At 37.7% G+C, this 24,658-nt stretch overlaps 1 protein-coding gene and 1 long non-coding RNA gene across 2 annotated transcripts in view; one reads left to right on the top strand and one right to left on the bottom strand.

Moving 5' to 3' along the window:
• The window catches only part of LDB3 (LIM domain binding 3), a 112,539-nt gene that overhangs the window by 64,600 nt on the left and 23,281 nt on the right, over positions 1-24,658 (top strand). Inside the window, exons 8-11 of the mRNA XM_058028995.1 lie at positions 158-361; positions 5,730-5,899; positions 6,863-6,899; positions 20,217-20,252. Coding sequence (XP_057884978.1) covers positions 158-361; positions 5,730-5,899; positions 6,863-6,899; positions 20,217-20,252 — 447 coding nt within the window. The remainder of the gene's footprint in view (positions 1-157; positions 362-5,729; positions 5,900-6,862; positions 6,900-20,216; positions 20,253-24,658) is intronic.
• LOC131086164 (uncharacterized) overlaps positions 21,227-24,658 on the bottom strand; it is a 37,983-nt gene continuing 34,551 nt past the window's right edge. The window contains exon 5 of the long non-coding RNA XR_009114727.1: positions 21,227-21,988. This is a non-coding gene — a long non-coding RNA (uncharacterized LOC131086164). The remainder of the gene's footprint in view (positions 21,989-24,658) is intronic.

Here is a 24,658-nt window from a genome sequence, read left to right on the forward strand (position 1 = left end):
TTGTCTGTGCTTCCCTGATGAGAAGCTTTGTGGTGAGATGCCATGAACAGACGTGCACACTCCTCTCTTGATGGTGCTTCCCTCACTTAACTTCACGCCTCTCTCCTTTCTTCCCCTCCCTTCCTTCCCTGTGGAACCTCACTCTTGCATAACCCAGCACGGACTTCACGGAGCGTTTCAACCCCAATGTCCTGAAGGACTCTGCCCTGTCTACCCACAAACCCATTGAGGTGAAGGGCCTTGGCGGCAAGGCTACCATAATTCACGCGCAGTATAACACCCCGATCAGCATGTATTCCCAGGATGCTATCATGGATGCAATTGCAGGCCAGGCACAAGCCCAGGGTGGAGAATTTGCTGGGTAAGGTTATTTCCTTCTGTGGAATGCTCTTTCTCTGCATGGTACTTGTAACATCCCTACCTGCATGACACATTTGCTCTTCCTGGACTCTTTCTTTTTTTCTGGGGTATATTACACGTGGAAGATGTGTATCAATCCTAGACAGTGTCCAAAAGCACTTCCATATTTTGAATTTAAAAGGATGGATCACTAGAAAATCATAGCATGGTTTGTTGTTGGAAGAGACCTTAAAGTTCCAAGCCCCTACCATGGTCAGGGGTACGTTAATTTAACCTAGTGTTTTGGTATTCCTCCTAGAACTGGTAAACCCACAAAAATACATCTATTGCTCTGTATATGATATTGGATGGTTCTTCATTCCTGACAGCCATTATTTATAATAGTCACTATTGTATGCATAGCACAGAAAGGACAAAAAAAGGGGGGTGGAATTTTTATTGAGATGTGAAGAATGCAAAATATTTATTTAGCACTGGCTACTGTTTTATTCTTCAGAATGGAATGTTTTGCTGTATTTTCCCTATCCCCAGTTTACATATAGTACATGTGTTTTACACAGATCCTTTGGACTATGGCAAAATCCCCTGATCTTTAATAACTTTGCTTTTCCAGTGCATGTTTCTGGTAATCTTACCTGATTAACTTATCCAGAGTTGTAATAACTTTACTGAAATTACATATGCCATGAATGTAGCCAGGTTTCTCTCTTACCGAGTGCACTTCTGCCCAAAATAGAAATTGCCTTCCTTTGATATGACACCAAAATACAGGTATAGCAACACACTTTAATGTAGTTTCTTTTCCATATGTTAGCTGCAGGCTTATTCAAAATGAGGATGGTTTATGTATTTGCCTGTGCTCCCTTTTGCTGGCCATTTTTCTCTCTTTTTTATAATTATTTTTCTTTTCTGTTAACTTTTTGCACCAATATTGTTGTTCATCACGGCTCTCCCTCATGATGGATCACGAGCAATGCCTTTAGCTGGCTTTGGCCATGACTCAGTGAATCTCCACAGGTGTTGAGTGAACTCATGTTTCCAATTAGTGAAGTACAAAGAAGTTTGTTTGTGTTCTCTATAAGAGTTCATATCCTTCATAGACATGGATTATAGGAGACATTTTATGATACATTGGCACTTTCTATTACATGCTGTAGCATTATATGATGCAAAAAGTAATGTTTAAAAAAATTACCTATTTAAATGATCAGATGATTATAAAGTTAATGCTGAATATGTGGATCCTTTTCATTTTATAAGTTTCTTTTAGTTTCCTCTGTGATATTCTGAACTTTAATTTGTAGTAGAAACCATAATGTTCTTTAGCTTGCTTAGTCAATCAAGTCTGAGTTAAGATTATGCTTAATGAGGAAGTATTTGTATGAGGAGTTTTTAATATAAAAGCAGACCAAAATGTGTGCTGATTCATTTTGTCTCAGTTATCAGCCTATAATTTGGTCTTGGTTCTTAATTAGTAGCCTTAGTCCTTTTCATTTGTCCACAAGTGTCTGTAGGGTGGTAAGCAAACTCAGACTGCACATCTGAAGAGCAGACAGCAGCTGGAAACAGTTGACTTATTTTATCAGTGATGAAGGACAGACAGGCTTAAGATAGGAACTCATTTTCTAGTTTGACAGTTTGAAATCAGTGATGTTGTAGCTTCATGAGATCAGAGTCAGGCTCTTGTCACTCAGAAATAGGCCACACTTACTGGATCACCATGGAAAACATAAAGGGAAGGACAGAGCTATTGATACTCAGACACCATGCTGAAACCTAAAGGTAGAAAATTTCAAAAGCCCTGACTTTATATATTTTTCTTTGCTTTGTTTTTCTGTTTTAATTGATCTTGCTAAACCAAGAACCAGGAGCTAGGTGGCTGCAGTAAAACCTTGTGGACAGTGTGTTTTGAGTACATTTCTGTCAAACCACTTCTAAATTCCATTATGCAGTTTTAGCCAAATTCACAAGTTGTATAAAGACATATATCCAGCACCTTTATTGGGAATAAGATCTGAAAGTTGAAGTAGAAGAATCAATAATGTGACTGTACAAACTAAGATCTTGTGTGTCCTCTGCAATAAGTCAACTTGGCTGGCTATTTACCAGTCTATGTGAACTTTTGTTTGTTGGGTTATGGGGTTTTTACCTCTTAGGGCTTTTTTAAAAATAGCGAGAATCAGTGTAATACCTGATGTCACAATATTTTGTTGTATGTCTACATCAGGGGTAGAACATTGCAGTGTTCCTAAGTTTTTACTTAATATCTACTGAAATTAAATCTGCATAATGACTCCAGGGAGTGATTCACATAGTAAACCATAGTTTATAATGAACTCCAAAAAATAAAATTCCTCCATTGCTACTTTTTCAGAGAAGCTTGAACTGTCTTTAAAGTTTTTTTTAATGGTAAAAATGTGTGACTTAAATGATGATAAGGAAAAGGAAAATAATTTTTATTGACTCCTACTAGAATACCTTAGGCTCTAGATTAAAAACCTCCAACAGCTCTAACCCATTTGAGAAGAGGTTTTTTTTTTTCAGTAGCCTCAATTTAAAGTAATATGCTTAAAGATGCATGATATTTCTGCACATCCACACCCAGATGGAAAGAAATTAAATTACAAAGATGTATAACAGAGGTATTAACATGGTTATGTGCATCTTTAGGCTGTCTGTAAGAATAAACTGTCACATTTAGGTTTATGAAATGCTCATAATCAGCGATGCGCTCTATTTTACACTTCCATGCTGAGAGGCTTATATGTCCTAGTTATTCATCCACAATATAATTATGTTTTTAACAAAAGAAAAAGGCCTGCTGAATTAAAGACAGAGTTGGAAATACTCCAATGTATTGCATTAATTTAGTTCAATTTATATGAGCATGTTTCACTCTGCTGGGGAGGTTAATTCACCAAGCTCCATTTCCTGCCTTAATCATCTACCATAAGGATATTAATATGTCATATTAATGCCACACATTGCTACTGTGAAATTTGTGGTCCAGCCTCCAGCTCTAGTTTTTAACAATGCTTGAGTTAATGGCATATCTGTACATAAACCTTTGAACTGCTTTTTTGTACACAGGTCATAATATAAGAAGAAAGTATTTGAGCCAGAGTATATAAACAGAGGAATTTGAACTGTGGCTGGCACACCACTGCTGCCACAGTGGTCCATGGTTCAAATCAGCAGCACTGTCTATCCAGTGGTTTATTATCCACTCTAGAATGATGTTCAGCTGGGAAATTTGCTGTCCCATACAGCAGGTTTTTAAGCTTCCACAAGATTAAGAAGTCAGTGTGGGGGTATAAAGTTAACTGTTGGCCCACATCAGGCAGTCACTTCTGGTATTCTTACAGGCCAGGTTCTGGGTGTGAAGCACCCTGAAGTGCTCTGGGGACTTGAAAACAGGGTCACCTTTTGGGGAGCATTGCTGTGACAGAACTTGCAGCATAGCCAAGTGTCAGAAGCAGCAGAACAGTCCCAAGGGTGTTGCTGTGACTTACTGTTGGTATTACAGAGAATCTCTTTGCCATGCAAAGACTATTCCTGCAGAAGGCAGGAGAACGCAGAACTCACTGCTGTGCTTTCCTGCCTGCCTCAGCAAGCCCTTTAGCTATGTGTGATGGGCCACAAGAGAACTACTGTTCTCTCTCCCCTCTTCCACCTAAAGAAGGCTATGGCACCACTTTGTCTATTGCTGCACACAGCAGCAGCACTGATGGAAGTCACTGATGGCAGAGCCTTCCCAGAATAAACAAGTCTGTATTCTGCCTTCTGTACCTGCTAGTGTTTGGATATTGTAAAGATTGTGGTCTAGGAAACATGAGCTAAAAAAGGAGCTCAAAAATGTTTCTTCCTCCTACAGGCCATCTTTCACACTGAGGAACTTTTTTACATAACTTGTATGGTTTGTAGCAAAGCTTAAACTGAAGACTCAGGTTTTTCTCTAAATTCTAAACCTAAGCTGCATTCCACCCTGCTGGTGTGTGAAAACACACATAAAAAAACTTGACTGGGATTTGTACTTTGATGGCTCCTCAGGAAAGTGAGAAGTTTGCATATATGGGGGTTATAAATGCATGGTATTATGTGTAAATCCATCAAACCAGTGTATATTACCCAGTGCTGAAGAGGAGTGTGTCAGCTGGGAAGTATTGATATTTAAAGCACTACCTGGTAACATTTGCATCCCACTCTATGTAGGATGTCAGACATCCTGGCTTTTCATGAGTCCTCTCAGGCTTTCAAATCACAGACCCAGATTTTCTGTAGATTTTCTCTGCAAAGTGATATCTTAGTGCTAACTTTGAGCCTGAACCAAGGAAGCAACTGTTGGACCAAATGGCCCTTAACTTTAAACAGAACTGTTTCTCAGTTTTCATGAAGTTGAGCTTGCTGCTTGCAAAGCTCTTTATGGAATAGCATAAAGCTGTTACAATAAATCACTTGCTTCAAAAATAGACCTTGTATTTAGAGCAGTCATGGAGCCAAGTTGCTCCAAGCACACATCATTCCCTCAGTGTATATTTCTGCAGCTCTGTTAATAGTTAATTTTAATTCTGCTATGCAGAAGTTATTTTCACTGGGGAAAAATACCACCAAAACCTATTAAGTTACTAAGCCTGTTTCTAGCCTGCATCATAAATCAAAGCAAGGTTACCTCACTTGTGCTACAGACCTGTGTAGCTTTGATTTTAGGTGTGCACAACTGGATATATCACTTTGCAAGATGATTAAGCATGTTGTAAGATCCTAAGATACATTCTGTCATTAAAGATTTCAGATACTACTTATATATGCAAGTCTTGAGTGCAAGTCTGGACTTCTGTGCTTCACATGTTTAGTAGACAATGAATCCGCACTATGGCAGATGGAAATTTAATTCAGTTTGAAAAAGAATCATCTCTAGAAAAAGCTATAAAAGTCTACCTCATTATTTTTATACTGAAATATGGGTTTATTTCTAATTGCAACCTTAAGGTACACTGGCCCAGCACTGTAATTTAAAGAAAGCATAAAACAGTACCAACATGAAGTTGTTTATATAAGAAATAATATGTAACAAAAATGGTCAGAGAAATAAATGGTTTTTGCCTGGCCTACTCTCCACATATTATTCTAACCACTGCACACTTGTGTACCTGTTCATAATTCCTCAGCATTGGCTGAGGAATTCTGAACAGGTATTTCCAAATGGATTTGAATGATAACAGGCCCTTTCAGAGACAGAATGAGCCATAACATAAAATTTATCTATGTATTTTTTTAAGAAGTGATAGTTTCAAAGCCATGTAGGGGATGGCTGGGTGAGATACTGTGACCAGAGAGCTGCTTCCAACATTTCCCTTTCTGAATTGCAGTGCCCTCCCTATAAAGGATCCTCACGTAGACAGTGCCTCTCCAGTGTATCAGGCTGTGCTTAAAACCCAGAACAAGCCTGAGGATGACAGTGAGGACTGGAGCCGTCGCTCTGCCAACCTGCAGTCCAAGTCCTTCCGCATCCTTGCCCAGATGACTGGAACTGAGTACAGTAAGTTGAATAACAAAACATCTCCTCATTCTGATTTTAGATTCATGTCTTTCCTCACTGCCCTGGTATTGGCCACTGATACTCAGGGAATACTCATGTCCAGGCTCATGTAGTTGTCAGTGAGGGTGAAGATCCTGCATGTAACTTGAGGGAACTCAGAAATCATAGTGAACAATCTCACCTTATGCTTTATGAAGAAAATTCTTTTGCCAGGGGTCTCAGCATAAAAGTATAAAAGATTATACAGTAAATGAGCATTTGGGACCCCACAGTTATTCCTACTTAGAAATCAAGTCTCTGCAGTGCAATCTTTGTGTTTCCTAGATTGTGTGCAGCCTAGACATACAGAGCTGTCCATTCTTAGACAAAAATGATAAACATGTCATGTCTTCTGTAACAGTCTTTTATAGAAGTAACTTCTGGAGGTCAAAAAAAAAAATGAATCACCATTTGTATGGAATCTATGTCTCTATCAGCCCTGTTATCTAAACTAGATCTGATATGAGTATCACAGAGCTTTAACCTTGTTGCCTATGAAAATGTTTTTGTGGCTACCTGGTACTGAGCTCACAGGTGGCTCCTGTTGTAGAGAGAAGGAAGGTCAGGGCCTTTTCCCACATCAGAAGGAAATATTTAGCATTCCCTTTCCCCATTAATGTGCTGCTGCTGTCTCTCCTGCTCTGTACAAAACAGCAGGACCCCTCTGTAGAATCATTGCCTACAGCTGTGAAACATTGCTAATAATGAATGGGAAAGTAGTTGTAATAGCTACCTTCCTCCTAACATCCTCCTTCCTGTCCCTAGGGAACTGCTATCTTCATGCTGTTCTTACAAATTCCACTGCTGCAAAGTCAGTGTGAATGCACCTTTAGATAGTCTTTTGATAACTTTCTAAAGAATTTTAAATACTATAAAGCCAATTCCTTTCTTTCTATTTTTTAACTGAAACATTTTTTCCTGCAGTGCAAGATCCAGACGAAGAAGCTCTGAGGAGGTCAAGGTAGGCAAGTCCCTGTGAAAAGTACAGCTTTCTCCTTCCTGATAACCCAATAATGTTTTAAAATGACATTAATATGAACTTCCTTTATTATATTTTTGTCCTAAAATATTCTAACACATTTACTTAAAAATCACTAAAATTACAATGCTATTATTGAGAGGCATTTGAATGAGAAGGATAACAAATCAGCATGTTTTTAGGAAAAAACAGTGTAAAATTTTTGAAGTATATGTTCAAATCTGAAAGCTCTCTGCTCATGCAACTTTCCTGTACTTTACTGGGTGTGTGAATGTGATGACTTCTAAGGCCTGTGTAACTACTTGAATGTGTAAGTGGATAAAAATATGCAATGATGTGATAGCACTGAAATCTGTGAGCAATTTATTTGGATGACCCTCTGATTGACATTTGATTCTCCTTAAATGATACAGTAAAGGAGTTGTTTCCATTCATACCCATAATCATTGGTTTATGTTTTGTTTGGAATAAATATGACCTAAATTTGTAGAGTATGGAAGCACAGGACTGCTTTTGCTAATGGATAAATGTATTTGTTTCATATGATGTATCAAAAACACTGAAAAAGAGGATATGTTCAGATATATAATATGGAATGCAAGATTTATTACTATCCTGCATAGCCAGGAAATAGATGTATTAAATATTATTATGTTGAGCTTAAAAACTGCAGTTGAATCAGAAGCATTCTGCATGCAATCCTTACTTTCTTTTTGCATACTTCAAATCCCTGTTTCACTTTAGGTGCTGTAAGCCACCGGCTGGGTTTGTGATGTGTTTGGTACTCAGTGCACTTCTTTTTCTTTTTTATATTTTACTGCCCTGTGGGTTCTTTAAAGGTTCTGAGCTTTTGATCACAGTGCAGGTTATAAATGTTGAATCAGTGAAAAAGAATCTGCTGTCTTCCCTGTGAGAATACAAGAGTGCTTTCAGTTGGTGTTTGCTGTAAGCCCTTCACTGCAGTTCATCCAAGTTCATGGCTGGGTGCCTGAACATCAGGCTTGACATTATAGCCCTCAGGGATTTATTTCTTCCCTCAAATATGCAAGCCTAATTCTCATTACATGTATTGTGCATTATCTGTTTTGATGTAATAGCACACGTCCAAATCCTTATTATGATGGGATTTAAAGCATTGTGCTGAACTTAACATTGCCCCATTCATATCTGAGAGTAATATGTGGTTTTAAAGAAATAATCTCTCTAGGTCCAATCTGTGGCTTTGGAAAATACGAAATAGTGGAAACTTTACATGGTATGAGATATGTTGCAATAATTATCTGATAGCACTTCAACACATGTAAATTGCACATTCTGTCCAGTGTAATTCCAGGTACATGAGTACATCCACTATGCTTTGCACATTTTCTGCAGTCTTTAGGTATCACTGTGTTATTCTTTTCTTGCCCAAGGATGTTTCTGGTAATGTTTAGGCACAGCTGAACAGGTTTGAGGTGTGCATTGGTAGTAGAGGCATAAAGGGAGCATGTGTGGGTAGTTACACAGGGACAGTGCAACTGGTGTAAGCTCTGGTGCAAGGAATGAGCTGGGGTCTCCTTCCTACCCCACTGACAGCGCTGGCACCCTCTGGGTGCTTGATACCCACCTCAAACATTGGACAAACTCCACTGGGGATTTGGCAGCAGGGCCCTGGCTGTTGAGGAATCCATCACTGTGGCCTCAGGCAGGCTGAGAGCAATCTCTCTCTAATGCTTTCTCTTGTCTCTTTGTGTCAGCTCCTCAGTGTAGCCAGCAGGAATTGCATGGAATGGCGATCAGGTTTCTTTCAGACACTTAGGAGTGGAGGGAAGAGAGATGTAGCTTATTTTTGGCAGAACTGTTTTACATTAAAGTAGTCACTTTTAGATTGCTGCTTCCAACTTCATGACATATATTCAAAAAAACCCATAAACTTGGGAATTTGGGTGGCAGAATATGCCTGTCAGTTAATATTAATGAGTGTGTTGTATGACTGTCCTTTGCTCATGCTGCTGCTATTTTGAAGGCACACATAAAAGTATAACTTGCTATGAAAACTTTTCATTGCTGGTGTGATGATTGTTGTGGAATATTTTCCACAGAGATGGGATCCATTTCAAGCCAAACAGATGTTTCTGAATACCTTTTCCTTGAATGGAGGGGTAATATATCCAAAGCAGTAAGGGAGTTCTTAAATTATATGTCAGACCCACTGGAGCTGGTATATTCTGGTTTAGCTGAAAAAAAATGCCATCAGAAAGTTTCAGCTAGAAATACTTTGTATCTCTTAATTACCTAAAAGAATAAAAAATAGATTGAGAAGTCATACATCAAGACTCCTTTAGGACTGTTACTTGCATGACACTGTGTTACTAAGCTCAAAAGATTTAGAAATATCAGTGAATTTGTTGGCATTTACTCTGTTTATTGTTTTGTGCTTTCCTCAGCCTGAGGAGTAAAACCAGCCCAGTCTGCTCCTTTCTGTTTGGCTGGTTTCACTCTCAAGTTCCACTGCATTAACACAATTAATTGTCTTGTGTTTTGAGTGTAAATAATGAGGAAAAAAATGACCTTGTTTGCAATAACTGCAAAAAGTTTTGCAAATAACAAGAACATTTTCTTTCTGTTTGATATACTTCTCCTTGACTGTGCTATCATCTCACATCTTCCTTCTTCCCCTTTTTATGTACAAAAGCTGAATTTAAGCTACCAGGCATCTAGAAAAGATTAAATCCTGAGAGGTGCTGAGCATGGCTCGAGCACTCCAGTCTGCAGTCAGGGGTTGCAGGAGGTGGCCAATACTTCACAGGACTCTGCTTTGAAAATCCCCTGTTGTTCTGCTTTGTGACACAAATGACTAGAAATATCTATGCAAAATGTCTACGCTAATACTCACTAATTCTGAGGAAGCTATACAAAAGTACTGCTGAAACCTGGGGTTGGTGGTCCTTGCAGGAAGGACAGCAGGTTATATATGGGCTGACCTAAATGTTAGAGAATAGAAAATAATTTGCATTTATTTTGCACTTGTATGAGTTAACTTTCACTGACTCCTCAGTTGTGTGAGAGGGAGGGAGAAGCCAAGAGAAACTGCTGGGAGGAAAACAATGGGATTACACTGCATTTGTAGCAAAAGCAGCCCTGTAATACCAAGCACAAGTCAAAGAATAAGTTATATCATGTTACTTCTCAGAAATAAATCACTGCAAAACTTTTCACACATGGTCCAAAAAGCATCACCCAGCCTTCACTCTGCTGATTTGAAAACTGAGGAAAAAATCCAAATAAATTGCCACTGCCCTAGTTGTAAGGCAGGGGAGTGGTAGCCATGGTCCCTAACCCCTTTCTTTCTCCCTCCTTTCTTTCTTCTGTGTATGTGTGTCTCTCTCTGTCTCTGTCTCTCTCTTTCCTCATGCCACAGGGAGAGGTTTGAAACGGAACGTAACAGCCCACGCTTTGCCAAATTGCGCAACTGGCATCACGGCCTGTCCGCGCAGCTCCTTAATGTTAAAAGCTAAACTGCCCCGGCCGAGGGCAAACACAGAGTCCCAGTAACACATTAACTGCTGGCCTGACTTAGAGCCTGAGCCTGCCACTCGTGCAAAGATGTGCTGCTAGGCACTTGGTTTCTGCTGTTAGCCTGTTAGCCATTCGCTCTCACCAAGGGTGAAATCATGGCACAACCCAGGACATGTTCTTCATGATAAAGTAGCTTCGCTTTTTTTCCTTTATTATCTCAAACTTCAGTATACAGCAAAATGTCACTATTGTAGTCTCTTGACTTTAATTCTAGAAGAAAATGAGAGGGAAATTATGGACAGTATTTCTTTAGAAGGAAAAAGAATGAGATTTTCTCAGTTTTACTGATGTAAAGATAATGAAGTAAGAGAAAGAAAGTTGAAAAGGAAAACTGATTGTCCTAGACTTTGCTAAATGTATAACACACTTAGTTTGCATAGCTGAATGATGCTGTTTGAAATAAGATATTAACAATGTGAAGTTATATTTCAATATATTATACTAGCAAAAGTCATTTACTGAAACCATTGCTGTAAGTTTTGTGTTGGAAACTTTAATTTATCATTATATGGAAGAGAGGTAGCTGAGGTTGCTCAGGATCTGCAAGGAAATGACATTTTGCTAGAGGTGATTTAGGAGTGAGAAGAATATATCATACTGCTGGTGCACTGAAGCTTTTAAAAGCATCTTGTAAGTTTTAAGGAATATGTTGCCCATTCTGTATTGCCCTTGCTTTGACTCACATTTTTTTCTGTATATAGCAGCATGCTTTATCTGAAATAAAAGGTTTTAAAACTAAAATAATTCTGTGCCTATTTTACACAGTACTTTATTCTGTTTCAAAACTTAACTGCTTAAAGTGATTATTGAAAGAAGGAGAACTTTTCTTTCCCAAATATAAAATTTGGTCCAAAAGCTTTCCATTATTAGCTGTAATTATTATTGACTTGTGAATTGTCTGAATTGGAATAAACCTGACAAAGCAGTGGAGTTAGGTACCTTTATCTGGTAGCAGTAATTCCAATCAAAGGGATTAGTGTATGAGATCAGATTGAAACTATTACACTTTTTGCTGCTTCCAAATTTCTCTCAGCAGTTTGTACAAGAACCAAGTTCATTCAAACTCCCATTTTTTTCTGTGTTATAGAAATAAGGAAACGCTACTGTTCATGGAGAATTTTGCATGAATCAGCCAAATACTGAAGTGTTTAAAGGATTATCATACATATATAAAAAACCCTTATTCTTCAGTATTACTTAAGAGTACATAAGCACTAATTCCTTTTAAAATGCATTTCACTTTTCCTAGCTGAATACCAGAGCACTTCAGGACATGCTACTAAATTCACAACCTGCATTTATATTTTCCTTATGGGTACATAAACAGATTCTGATCACACTATCTTATTAGTACCTATGGTAAATCAGCATTACTGCATGAAATAAGAGCAACATTTTAGCTTTTCCTGATTGTTGCCAGGAGCAACCTTTGGTGTGAACTTCACTTATATATGGGAGATTTTGATAGAATTTAAAATATCAATAGGCAATTTAGATTTCTTTCATAAACCTAAAATGTACCTAAGCAAAATAATCTTCCAGTTCTAATTTTCAGCCAAATTAAATGTTTTTATGAATTAGTAATAGTCTAATAACAATTGTGCATCCTTAAAGTTTTATGAATATAATACAAATACTAGTCATTTCCCAGAGTTGTAGTGCATGTTTTAGAATGAATATGTCTAGATTATATCTCAATGTTTACACTTAATGTTATTTTGAAAGGTAATAATGATATAAATTCAGTGCATATAAACCATGTAATCATGGAATTGGAATCTGACATTCTCCAAGCTTGTAGAATGTCAATTCTTTATGCAGTTGCATGGGGGAAAAAAGCAAAAGGAAAAAATTTTGAATATCTGGCAGCTTTTAGAACTGCTGCAATGTTAAAGATCTTTTGTGAAGGTGCCTTCATTAATCCTTACAGCAAGATTTTTACTACACCACATTTCAACTGCTTAGTCCAATCCCTTTTAAAAAATCTCACAAGTGATGGACTTTTTGTGTTAAAACGTCAATCAAGTATTTCTATGTCATTTCTTTTTTATATTTAGACTAGTAATCCCTCAACTCTTACTCCTCAAAAATCTTCTTTTATGTTGTCATGGTGATCTTCAAGTCCAGAAAATTCATGTTATGGGTCTTTTTTTGTATAGCTCTGAAGAGGCCTTGTTTTTGCTTCCTGAGGAGGAGGCAGGCTTTGTCTGTAAGGCAGAGAAATTGGCCTGCATTTCTCACTCTACTTACTGTATATCATTGCTAGTGACAGGAACAAACCTGGGCCCGATAAAAAAGCATTAAAGCTTTGAAAAAAAACCCAGTAGCTTTGTTCTAGTGAAAGGGCAAGCCTAGCCTATTATATTTTAGTATGTTCAGGCTTATCTCATTCTGTGTGGCTTCTGAGTGACCAACCAATCTTGCAGTGTTTCCTGAGCACTTGCAGAAGTCTGCTGTCCCACACAGGAAAATCAGTCACAATTAATGGCAGTGAGGCTTAAAATAGGTTCCTATTAAAGACTCAATGAGTCATGTAATTCTTTAAACCAGCACTGATGATAGGCAGGTGTATCTGTCCCATGGTGAATATATTTTGACCTGTGACGGCTCTGCTGAGCAGAGGACAATGGTTGTGACAATACTGTCTTCTAAATAACCTCCATGCCAAAAATAAAGTAAAACACAGGATGTGGATAGTCCCCTGCCCTTCCCAATATTGCCAGTAAAGCATAGTGTTATAAGCATTTAATGAAGACTCAGCAAAGCTGATGCCAGTAGGAAATCAAATCCAAAAGGCCTTCCAGGTAAATCTGCTTGTCTGGTTATGGCACAGGGACATGCTCCTTTTCTGCTGTGGTCCAAGGCTGTTTGGTCTAAACTAACCTGTCTCCTGAATCCTGCTGCCTGCCTCCTGCTCCAGCAGCCCCCTGACCTCCTGCAGTGCCCAGTTTGCAGCAGAGGCACTGACTGCATGCAGTGTGTGCTGATGGGACATGGCTGCAGTGTGGCTTTAGGACACTGGGTGTGACAGCTTGACCTCTGATCCTCTCATGCATGACAAAAGGACAAAAGGAGGAAGGTTCTGTGGCTCCTTCCCTTGCCTCCCTCTCCTCATGCCTGCCTGCACAGGAAGGACAGTGTGTTTTTGCTAGGTAATACAGAGGTCACTTCAATGCAGTTTCTCTCTCATTTTGCACAACTGGGTGGAGTATCTCTTCCAGAGCAAGGAACAAGTATTTCTGGGAGTACTTTATCACTTTCGAGAGGTCCAACTCTTGCACATCACAGAGCTTTCTGAAGCCTTCCTCAGAGCAGAAGTGACACCAATTTTTCACTTGTGCACTCTGGTTCCACACAGGAGATGAGTTGATGTTGTAGGTTCTTTAACTGTGTCTACCATGAGCTTCAGTGACTGGGATTACCAATACATGTATCAGAAACTTTTAAATGTATCCTTACACAAATTTGAGTTTGCAAAGTTAAAAAGTCAGAATTTTGGTATGGTGCATGGTATTACCAGATAATTACTTTCTTTAACCAGTTTGCCTTTAGTTGACAGCTTTCTGCAGGATACATGAAAATTATTTGACTAAGACTTGCTCTCAAGCACAGTAGCATCCTTGTTCTATGGCTGCTAATCAAAGCCATCTGACACCATTAAGACATGCTAAGGCATCTTGACTTCCTTCCTTGGTTGGCCAAAATTTCCAATAATTAGCATTGCTGATAATTGCCAAAAACCTCCTATCTGCTGCTCAAATTACCAGAATTGCTACTTTTGAAAGACATGGCCCATCTTTCCACAACAGCTTGTGAAATTAAGCAGACTTCTCTAGGTACATTTCCCACTTAAGGAACATAATAAAAAAATAATAAGCACATCAATTTAATATCTTCTAATCCCCACTTACCTTTTAACACCTGAAGAGTGACAAAAGTGTAGGAACAGTGAAATAACTCTGTTTTCTTCATGGAATCTTGAGTGAAATCAGGAGAGAAAATTGATCAAATATAAAGTCTTTCTTCCTCTAAATATTCCTGGAAGTTCTACAGGGAAAAAATTTATTAGCACGTCGTAAATCCCTTGCTTCCAAGTCAGTTCCCTGTAGAATAAATTGGTCAAAGACAGTGTAAGGTACAGTGTATCCACTTCAATGTACCCACTTAAAAATGAATGAGTGAAGCCTCCAACTGCAATTAGAAAATACCATTAAACTTTTCTCAAAACAGTTCATGAAGAAAGTAATGCATAAGCTAACAGAGCGTGTTAAAACTGAAATTAAACTTTGGGTGTGGATGTACTGACCTATATGTAGCATCTTATCTTTACCACCTCAGTCTCCTGCACGTTCCTGTCCACCATGTAACTTCTGCATGATCAGAAATGAACATTAACTTTCATTTCTACTGTGGAACCTTTAAAATTTTCACGTGCATCCTTCAGCTGATGCAGGTGGCTAACCAAGACACCAGTGCTGCCTTTCTCTCTGACTGCTCAGTCCAAAAAGGGAAAAGCAGTTCTAACATGCAGCAGATTTTCCAACAAGAATTGTAACTCAGAGACCCTCAGCTGGGGTCTGTGGATCATCAGCCTGGCTCACAGCTTTGCTTAGGGTGAGCTGGAGCACAGCACTGGCACTGCTTCCTTTTATTCTGCTTCTAAATTGCATTAATGTCAGCAAAATTACCCTAAATACTAATAACTTCCTAATAGCTCATTTCCGTGTAAGCGTTTTTGTTGTAGCTGACCCAGAATTTTATATGATTACAAATGAGAGAGAGGGAAGGTAAGAAAATCCTTGAGAGAGTTTATGAAATAAAATTTAATCCACATTCTGAAAAAATGACAGCCATTCTAATTAATATCAATTAGATATTTGATTCAGGAACTGAACAGCCCAGACACATTGCTGGGTTTCTGGGGCAGCTTCAAACTTAGTTTAATGCCATGTAGAGGAAATATGAATTTTCTTATCATCAATGTGCACAAATTAAAAAGTAGGTCTAAAAAACAAGCCCCTGAAAGTGAAACCTCTGAGTTCTTGTTCTTTCCTCAGCTTCTCTGGAGGAAAGTGAAGTCATGATGAGAAAGAACTTTCAGTGAGAGAGGAATAATTTCCTGGCATTCAAAACCCAAACTTGTTGTGCATTGGTTTTGTCTGTAGTGGTCAGGAACACAGACTGAGAGTTTGGATCCTGTGCTCAGGTGCCTGGTGGCAGATCCCTGCACTTTATACTGTGGGGTTGTAGAAAGCTACAGGAAAACATTCGATTAAATCGAATTGCGCACTTAAGGCCAAGATAGGGAATAATTATCTGAATTAAATCCCAGCTCCAATTGCTACACATGCTCAGAATTTTGCAGTCTTTGTTCTTACTAAAGTGATGTATTTACCAATAAGATAAAATTTAAAATTGGAGTTCACATGCCAAAAACCTTGGGCAAGAGTTACCTTACCTTTCCCCAACACTAAGGCGGCTGTATGTCCAGCTGCATTTATTCTGTAACTATTAGACTTAACAGCAAACCTGTAGATGCCACTAAAATGTATTTATAGGAGGAATTGGCTTGGATTTTAGTGAGCTGCTTTGATTGACTTCCATACTATGTGTTGAGAACGAGCTGCTGGTTGTTTTCCACTGAATCTAAGGTAATGCTTCTTCTCTTCTGTGGCACTCTCTGCACAAACCCAGAAACCCCTGTGAGAAAAGTATTTCCCTGTTTTGGAAAGCAAACATAGTAGGATATATATTGCAATTGTTTTGGCGTGGGCTGCTCACATTCTTAACTACAGTGGCTGAAAAAGAGAGAGTCGCTCTTCTGCCCCTTTTTGTGATCCCAAGCTGAAGTGTTAACTAAACCAGCATGATAGTCATCTTCTGTCCTCTCCAGCTAACTGCCTGTCATTTCTTTGTTTGTCTTCTGGTGTCTTTGTTAAAATAACAGAAATATAGCATGGGGGGGAAAAGGCAAGCAGCCTCAATAGTCATCTGACCATGGAAAAATTCTCAGCTGCAAATACAGAAAGGTAGAAATAGCCTCAGTGGATCAGAGCAGCAGTTAACCTAGCTCAGTGTTCAGTTTCCAACAGTGTCAGTGTCTCATGCCTTCAAGACAAAAAATGTTTGGAAGGCAATTATAAAATAGCTTTCACACAACTTTACTCTCAGACACCCTATAAGAATTTCTTTAAAATTACTTTGGTAGTTTTACTTCTTAAAAGGAAATTTTATTTGTAGGCAAATATGCTTATATAAATATAAGTCCATGCTAGGATGAAAGTTATAAGTCTAATTACCACACTATACTACTAGAAAAACAGAATATTTGATTTCAATAAATATAGACCCTAATAATCTGTATGTTTATATCCCCTTTGAAAAAAGATTGTATATCTGTCAGACTTGGTAGAAGACTGTATTAGGTTCTCAATACAGTAAAATACTGATGAAATGAACAGACATATTTATTTTAAAAATAAAGGGGGGTGAACTGATTAAAGAGGGTGAACTGATAATTTAAATAATCAGCTGGGGTTTGGGAGAGCTTATTTGAGTTCTTTACACTGCTGTGGACTTTCTTTTAGACCATGAACAAATCTATTAAGTTTTAGTCTCTCATTTGTAAAATTAGAAAAAGTCTTACTCCACGAGAGTATAGAGAAAAAACTCAATTAGAATATTTGCTTTTTGCTTCAGTACTGAAAGAGTAGTTGAAGGACCATGTGGACCCTCAGGACACTTCATGTTTTTATGTCACCAGGTCTTCATTGCACATCATAGGACTCTCTCTCCGCATTTTAGGGGAATAGAGCAGAGCTTTTCCAGAGAGAGAGTCTAGATCTGTACTATTTAAGAAGAAGGGAGATGGAAGGTGCACCGACTCCACATTTCAGCTTGCCTGCTACATGTACATGTTTGGGGATCTTTTGCATTTGGTTCCCAAAAATAAAGTAGAATGGGAACGCATTCCAGTGTCCCATACATACAGTTCAGATTTAACCTACTCATTTACTGAAAATTCTGAAGATTCTCCACGCTATTTTTAGGGTCCAATAGCACACACAAGTTTGGCTTGCAAATGAATTTTGATTTCTGTTACTCAAACTATTCTAATTCTTGTTGATGTGTGTGAGGAAAAGACTCCATTTCTATCATTTCACTCTGCCTTTAGCACCATATCATGTAGCATATTTTATGAGAAGAAAATATTTCATAATTTCTACTGTATAATGTCCTGTGGAATTGGGAAGAGAGTATATTGCTTAAATAGATCTTGTTTGAAATACAGGTCCAACATTTAATAAAATCTGTGGGAGTTGCACTGTTGTCTCAGAACAGTCATTGACTGAGGCCCTTCTATCAAAAGCCATTTCAGTGGGGACTAAAAACAACTGCAGACAAAAAAAAATCTCCCACAGTAATTTTAAATCTCTCCCAGATAGCTCAAAACTATTATCCACTACTGTCAGTTAGTGCAGCAGCCTGTGTAGGCAGCGATACAAACAGCTCATAGTTTTCTGAGCCAAATTCTTTCATGTTGTGAAGGTATTGACTTTACTGAGCCTGCCTGAGGGATGTATTTGGCTCAAAAGTAAAGTTATTTCTGCATTTAGTTAGCAAAAAATGTTTTGATTGTAAAGGCCAGAAATCCAGTCACTGGTTCCTTAGAATGCAAGTATTGCCAGTATTGCACATCTGATCTTGAGCCTTTCTTCTTGGTAGCCAAATGGGAATTACTCCTATTGACTGGGAAGAGAAATAAGTCCTGGAAGCAAAACCATGAAGAAGTGTTATATGCCTTTGAACTCATTTTTCCCTTTACTCTGTGCCTTTTCCTTTGTTTTATTCTGTGGAAGTATTTTTACTATACTTCTCTCTCTGTTTTAACCTTCACAACTCCCCTGCCATCGTCACTCAACATTATCCAATATTGTACACTTGGGGAAAAAGATTTTGTGAAATACCAACCTCAAAGTGACCTTGAGTCAAGTGACTTTTTTTTTGCTTTGTTCATTGTAGCCCCAGCTATTGGAGCAGAAATGTTAGGATCAGATTAATTGCAACAGAGGCTTAGCACTGCTGCAGCCTGACCCCAGCTGCCTGCCTTTTGGTCTTGGCTGTAATTTCTCATAGAGTGTTTGGCAACACTGGAGATAAATAGCCCTGTATTTTGTTTGCAGGCCCTGACTGTGTTCTTTAACATTGTTGCATGATTATGGCTCTTGGTAAATTAACAGTTGCCCACACCTGCACAGTCTCTAATCCATCCTCCTGCACCTTGTTCCATAGCTGGCATTGCAGTGAACTCACAGCTTGGTTACCATAAGGACAGTGTTTGGTTTCTCATTGCTTCGGAGTGGTGAGCCATTGACCTCGTTGGGGATTTCTGTTCAAGGCAGGCTCTTCTGACCACATCTTATTCAGACAGACACATCTGAGGGGCATTTCCCAACTTCTGGGTTTCAAAATCCGCAATTCATATATTTTAGGGCTACATTTTAGTTAGAGGTTTTAAAAATTCGTAGAGAACGCCTGTGCCGAAGCCTTTGCTGATCTTAACTGGATTGGTTTTCATAACTTTCCTGGAACTGAACTAAAGAAAGAATATGTGACTGTACATATATGTGTGAATGTATAAGTACATAAACACAATTCTGATAATAATGTGGAAAATATTAAGAATAGCCTTCCAAACATTAGCCTTCCAATGTAAGTTAATGATTGGAGCCCAGCAAATCCATATAAAGAAGTGCATGTATTCCTTTTTTGTTTTCAAAGGGTGCTTCATGAAGGAGGTTCAGTTGGGTAAATGAGGACATTCACTTTGTGGTTTGTAATTTTATATGCCACTTAAGAAAAGTGTTCTCATTTGGCATATTTCAGCTTTAAACCTGTTGAAATTTCAGCACAATTCCTTAAATAGGAAGGGATGCAATCACCCATTAAATTGCTAAATAGTGAGACTATCTCAATTACTTAATTAACTGGATTTCAAACTTAGGTGTTTAAGGCTAATGGATTCTATTCTTTATGAAATTACTTGTGTCTTAACTTCTTACAGATAAACAATTGCTTGCATTTGAACAGATCAGTTATTTTTTAAGTGTGTATGTGTGTTTACAGAATAACAGCCCAGTTCTCCATCAGTGAAACTGAGGCTGACTTAATCCTCGCCTCAACGAAGGAATGATTTCCAGTTGAAGGAATTGTTTCTAATCCAATTTAGATTGAGAAAAGTAGTATTTGGGTAGGGAAGAGAATTTTTAAATGATGCCAGGCAGATGAAATCCTTTTTGTGTAAGTCTTTGGTAACCATTTAACTGCCCAGCTCTGATTGTTTTTACTGCCTGGATTTGGCATCCAAGTTTGTTCTGCTGAAATATTAATGAATTCTTTTTTAAAAGGAAACTTATTAAAGACAAAACTCTTCCTGAAATTGTATACACACATACAATGTCTCATTTGTAACCTATAATTTTCCTTTTATTTTATTATTGCAACAAAGTTGTTTGCAAGTGATAAGAGAGATACAGCAAAATTGTATATCTGGTGGTTTTACCTGGAAAGCTGAAGAGGCTTCTCACAGCTGTATTTATGAGCAACCACTCTAGGATGCTTTTTGCAACCAAACATTTCTCCCGAACCCAAATGTTCTTCTTCCCTGGTTGTTTTGGGTGGGGCTTTTTTGCCATCGCTGGCAATTGCATTTATTTCATACTGTATCCCCTCCTTTCACAGAGACAAGGAAAACCTTGCAGCAGCATCAGAAAACAGGTAATGTTTGCTGTGTTTGATTTACTTCCTGTTAAGAATGTATCTTCACTTCCTTCATATTGTTCTTACTTCAAAAACATGAAATTTATACACTGTTTGAGCAGATGATGAAAGTAGAGGCTTCAGTTAAGTGTGTTCATTGGGCATTTCTTTCTCATGCACTGTGATGTGGAACAGAACAGTGGGGGTTGTGTTTCTCAAAACTTATAAACCTGAAAAATAAGAAGTTTTAAATCAAATATTCTTGAAAACGGAGTACTGTCAGTTTATGATATAGTTTTAAGAACAATTTCCAATTTAAACTTTGTCTAGACTATTCAAGGCATTTTTAAAATATAAATAAGATTGTCTTTTAAAGAACATTTATATGTCAGATCTTGATTGATACTCAAGGGGTTATGAGGTTCAAAACAGTCCCTCTGTAAGTTCTTTCATGTCAAGTTGTTTTCTTACAAAGGATCTCAGAACATTTTGCAGTTGAGTATAGAAATGTGTTGTTTTCAATTAGCTAATTTTTTAAACCCCCAAGTACTGATACACGGTATTTCTTGAGTGAATCGGACCAGTTGTTAAATGGAGCAAAGAAAGACTTCTTAGTAGTTAGTCATGAAAAGAATTTTTTGCTACTGCTTTTCTCTTTGTTTTTGATTCCTGCCTCAGTGATATGCAACCACTTTTTATTTTGGGGGCTTTTAAGACTTATATTTGAATGAAGGTTGCATAGTTAATATCTGAGTGCAAGATTATTTTTTAATAATGACACAAGTAATGACAACTGGCACTTGAACAGTTGGGAAATTTGATTTTTATTTTTAAATTAATAATTGTAAAAAGAAGGAAATAAACCCCTTGAATCCTGAATATAAATTAAATTGTAAAGAACAAGCAACACATGTTACTATTTCACCAGCAGTTTCATTTGTGTAAAACTATTCATAGGACTATGCAGCTGCTTCACTGAAATCTCCTTTTGTTTTAATTATGATTTTATTTTGCCAGGAACAATTTCTGATATATGACTGGTGTTATTGTCCTCCTATGTTGCCTTAATCTTGTGTGATCTGTCATACCACAGCCTTTCTCCACCTCCATTACCATCACAGCTCTGCTTATTTTGATATTCATAGCAATATGATTTCCAGATTTAACACAAGGTACCTTTTTTAATTTGTCAAGCCTTTCCTGGTCTTAAGCAGTAATTAACCAATGAATTACCAAGATTACTTGATCTGCATTGTCATTATGATCTCCAGCTCCATCTGTGGCTGGAATTCTGTGTGTTCCTCAAACCCCTGCTATTACCTAGGAAATGCCTCGTTTACAAACACCCTTGTGATCTCTGTCACCCAGGCCTACAGGTACCGTGCATGCGCCCCAGTATGTGACCTCGAGTATTTGGCACCCTCCTAAGTCATCCACCAGGGATGCCAACCCTGCCAATGCTCAGCCAGTGGCCTCCAAGGGCTCTGTGAGGCTTGGAGCAGGTACAAGCCAGGGGGAGGCCGGTGTTGGCCAGAAAGCCCCTCTTGCTTCATCCGGTAACCAAAGGTACACTGTGCCGTGTAACTGCATCACTGACCCGGTTTGGAGCTTTGCAATGGTTTGGAATAACAACCTCTAACTCCTTCAGATGGAAATGCCCATTGCCCCAAAGCCAAGGTTCCAGTTCTTCCAATTCCAGCAGCTTCTGGTTCCATGTGGATGTTACATTTTCAGTGGCTCTCATAGGATCACACCTACAAAACAGAGACAAGTCATTAAGCATCTTCAGCAGAGAAGCAGCAGCTGATATTTCTGTATTTTCAGTGGTTTCCACAAACATTCCCATATTCTAATATTAAATCCTTATGCATTACAGCTTTCTCTAAATATTTTCTCTGGCACTTTTTTCCTACAAATGATGCAATAACAGATATTTTTTCATATCCGTTTTAGTTTTGGTTTTCTATATTTTTGATTCTTTGCAAGTGATCTGTTGGACGATTAAAAACACAAAAACCTTCATGCATTACATAAAGGAGACTAAGTGCTGTTTTAATCATCCACTCCTTGTTATTGGGATAGAAAATCTCAGAACTTAGGACTTCACCAAGAGAAAAAAGTATAGATTATACTTTTATTTTAAATGTTAGAGTGCATTTCTTGCTGTGTTCTCATTATGGTTGTTAACCATTATCTTCTTAACCTCTACTGATCTGTGTTCCTTTTCATGAGTGAAAATCAGCTGAGAAGAGATGCGTGTTTGTTTTCATCCACCTAACTTACTTTTATGTTTGTTACGGCAAATATGAAGATGTTTGATTTTTTCAATGTCCTTTAAAATACAAAGTACTGTAAAGATTTAATGTCTACGAAATTATTGTATTTAAAAACCGACCAACCAACCAAAAAACACTCTATAATATATCATAATGAAGCTGTTGCATTAGATGATCTTTTTTATAAAGCAGCACTCACATTTATCAAGTATTGAAATTCTTCTGTTCTTGAATAACTAAAATTAAAAAATCAGACTGAAAAACTGGAAAGGAGGAGGGAAAAAAACAGTTTGGCTATTGTATTTGACAATATAGATAAAATTATGTAAAATTTATAGTTGCTGAATAACGACCAGTCACGTCAGTCTTGAGCTTTCTATAATCCTATTTTGAGAGTATTATCAACTGCATATAATTTATGTGATCAAACCACTCTGATTTTTATGTTTATATCCACTTCATTTATATTTATACCAATTCCTTGCAACATATGTAATATGTATTATGTAATATAATTCACATATTCTACCATGAAGGAAGGTAAGCAAGTCTCTAACATTTTAATCACAAAAAAAGAAATATTACAAATACTATGCAAGATAAAATTTGTTTGTATTTCTTTTAAACTTAAAAGGTACTCCAGTATATTTGGTTTTATCTTATTTATATGGGTTCATTCTGCTCAAATCTGTTTCCACACAGGTCCATGTCCACACATGTGGATTAAGTTTTTTTAACTTTCTTTTCAGTATTTATCACTGAATATGAATTTTGATTATTTTGTAGATTGTTACAGTTAAACTGCAATTAATTAAGTTCACTGTTCTCTTCAAAGTATGAAGTCTTGAATCCTCTGAAATCTGTAGTTAATTCCCTTTCACATCAGTGCAAATAGACAAAATGGGTGAAATCCTAGTTTGTGTTTGTTTTCAACACATACATTAAGTTCCATTTTTATGTGCAGCATAGTTTCAATCCTTTCCTCTTTGCCAAATCAAAGATATGTAAGTATGTAAGATGAAAACTGCGACTTCACAGCTTCTAATGGGGTAATTCTGGTACCCACTGTGGACAGGGAAAATTTCACAGTGTTGAAATTCAGTACCAGATTAGCTGCGATGGATAATACACAGCTATGCTGTTACACAGGCTGTGAAATTGATTGTCTGCTAGTTAAATGGAAGAATTTACATCATTAAATGCTTCAGGATGGAAGAAATCATCTGACTCTCAAATGCATGTTACTATGGAAGAACTTTTGCAAAACTGGTGTAAGGATTTAAAAGTCAGAACTGCAAACTGGATGATTATTTTCAGGATCTTACTTATTATGTGCATAATTGTAGCTGAATCTCCATAAGGGAGAAAATACCAATTTCCTGCTATTTTGAGGGCTGCATTCAACTTTGAGGTTTGTGAGTATAACAACCAGAATCTGTTTCAGCTAATCAAACAAGATATTCAGCTGAATTAAGACACCATCCTGTAGACTGCTGAACTCTAGAAGAGGAGGTGAAGGACAGGGGAGAGGGGACAGTCCCTTGGAGAACAAGGGGTATCCCAAATTCAGAAATACCAAACAATTGTTCTATGTCCTGAGGAATATAACTTGGCAAATCAGTGCTTCTGAGAGAAGCAAAAGAAAATATGAGATAATTTGCATAATGGATGGTAATTCTGCTTAGAAGAGAAAGCTGATAGAGAGTTAGAGGGCAAAGGTTGGCTGAAGAAACAGCTGTGGAGCTGTAAGATTTCTTTTGTTATTTGATACTTGGTGTGCTCAGGAAGGAGCATTTCAGACCTTTGTAACTTGAGCAAGAGAATCACTGAATTCCATCACTCTGATAGGAGTAATTTGTAAGACCACAGAGATGTGACAATATGCTTATGACATAGGTCTGAACAAGTAGACATGTATCCATTATGTTTCTAGGCTACTGCTCATGGACAAGACAGCTATGTACAGTGATGCCCTGATTTTTAAAAAAAAACTGCTAATTTTGCTCCATTTGTCTGTCTTTAAGAGATGAGTAAGTCTCAAATGTGAGGGTGGTGATAGAAGACATTAATAGTTCAACAGGTTACTTAAATGGTCACAGGATACAAGACTAGATTATCATCATTCATTTCAATATATTTGATGGAATT

The sequence above is a fragment of the Melospiza georgiana genome, chromosome 8 (genome assembly GCF_028018845.1).
Source record: "Melospiza georgiana isolate bMelGeo1 chromosome 8, bMelGeo1.pri, whole genome shotgun sequence".
Lineage (NCBI taxonomy): Eukaryota > Metazoa > Chordata > Aves > Passeriformes > Passerellidae > Melospiza > Melospiza georgiana.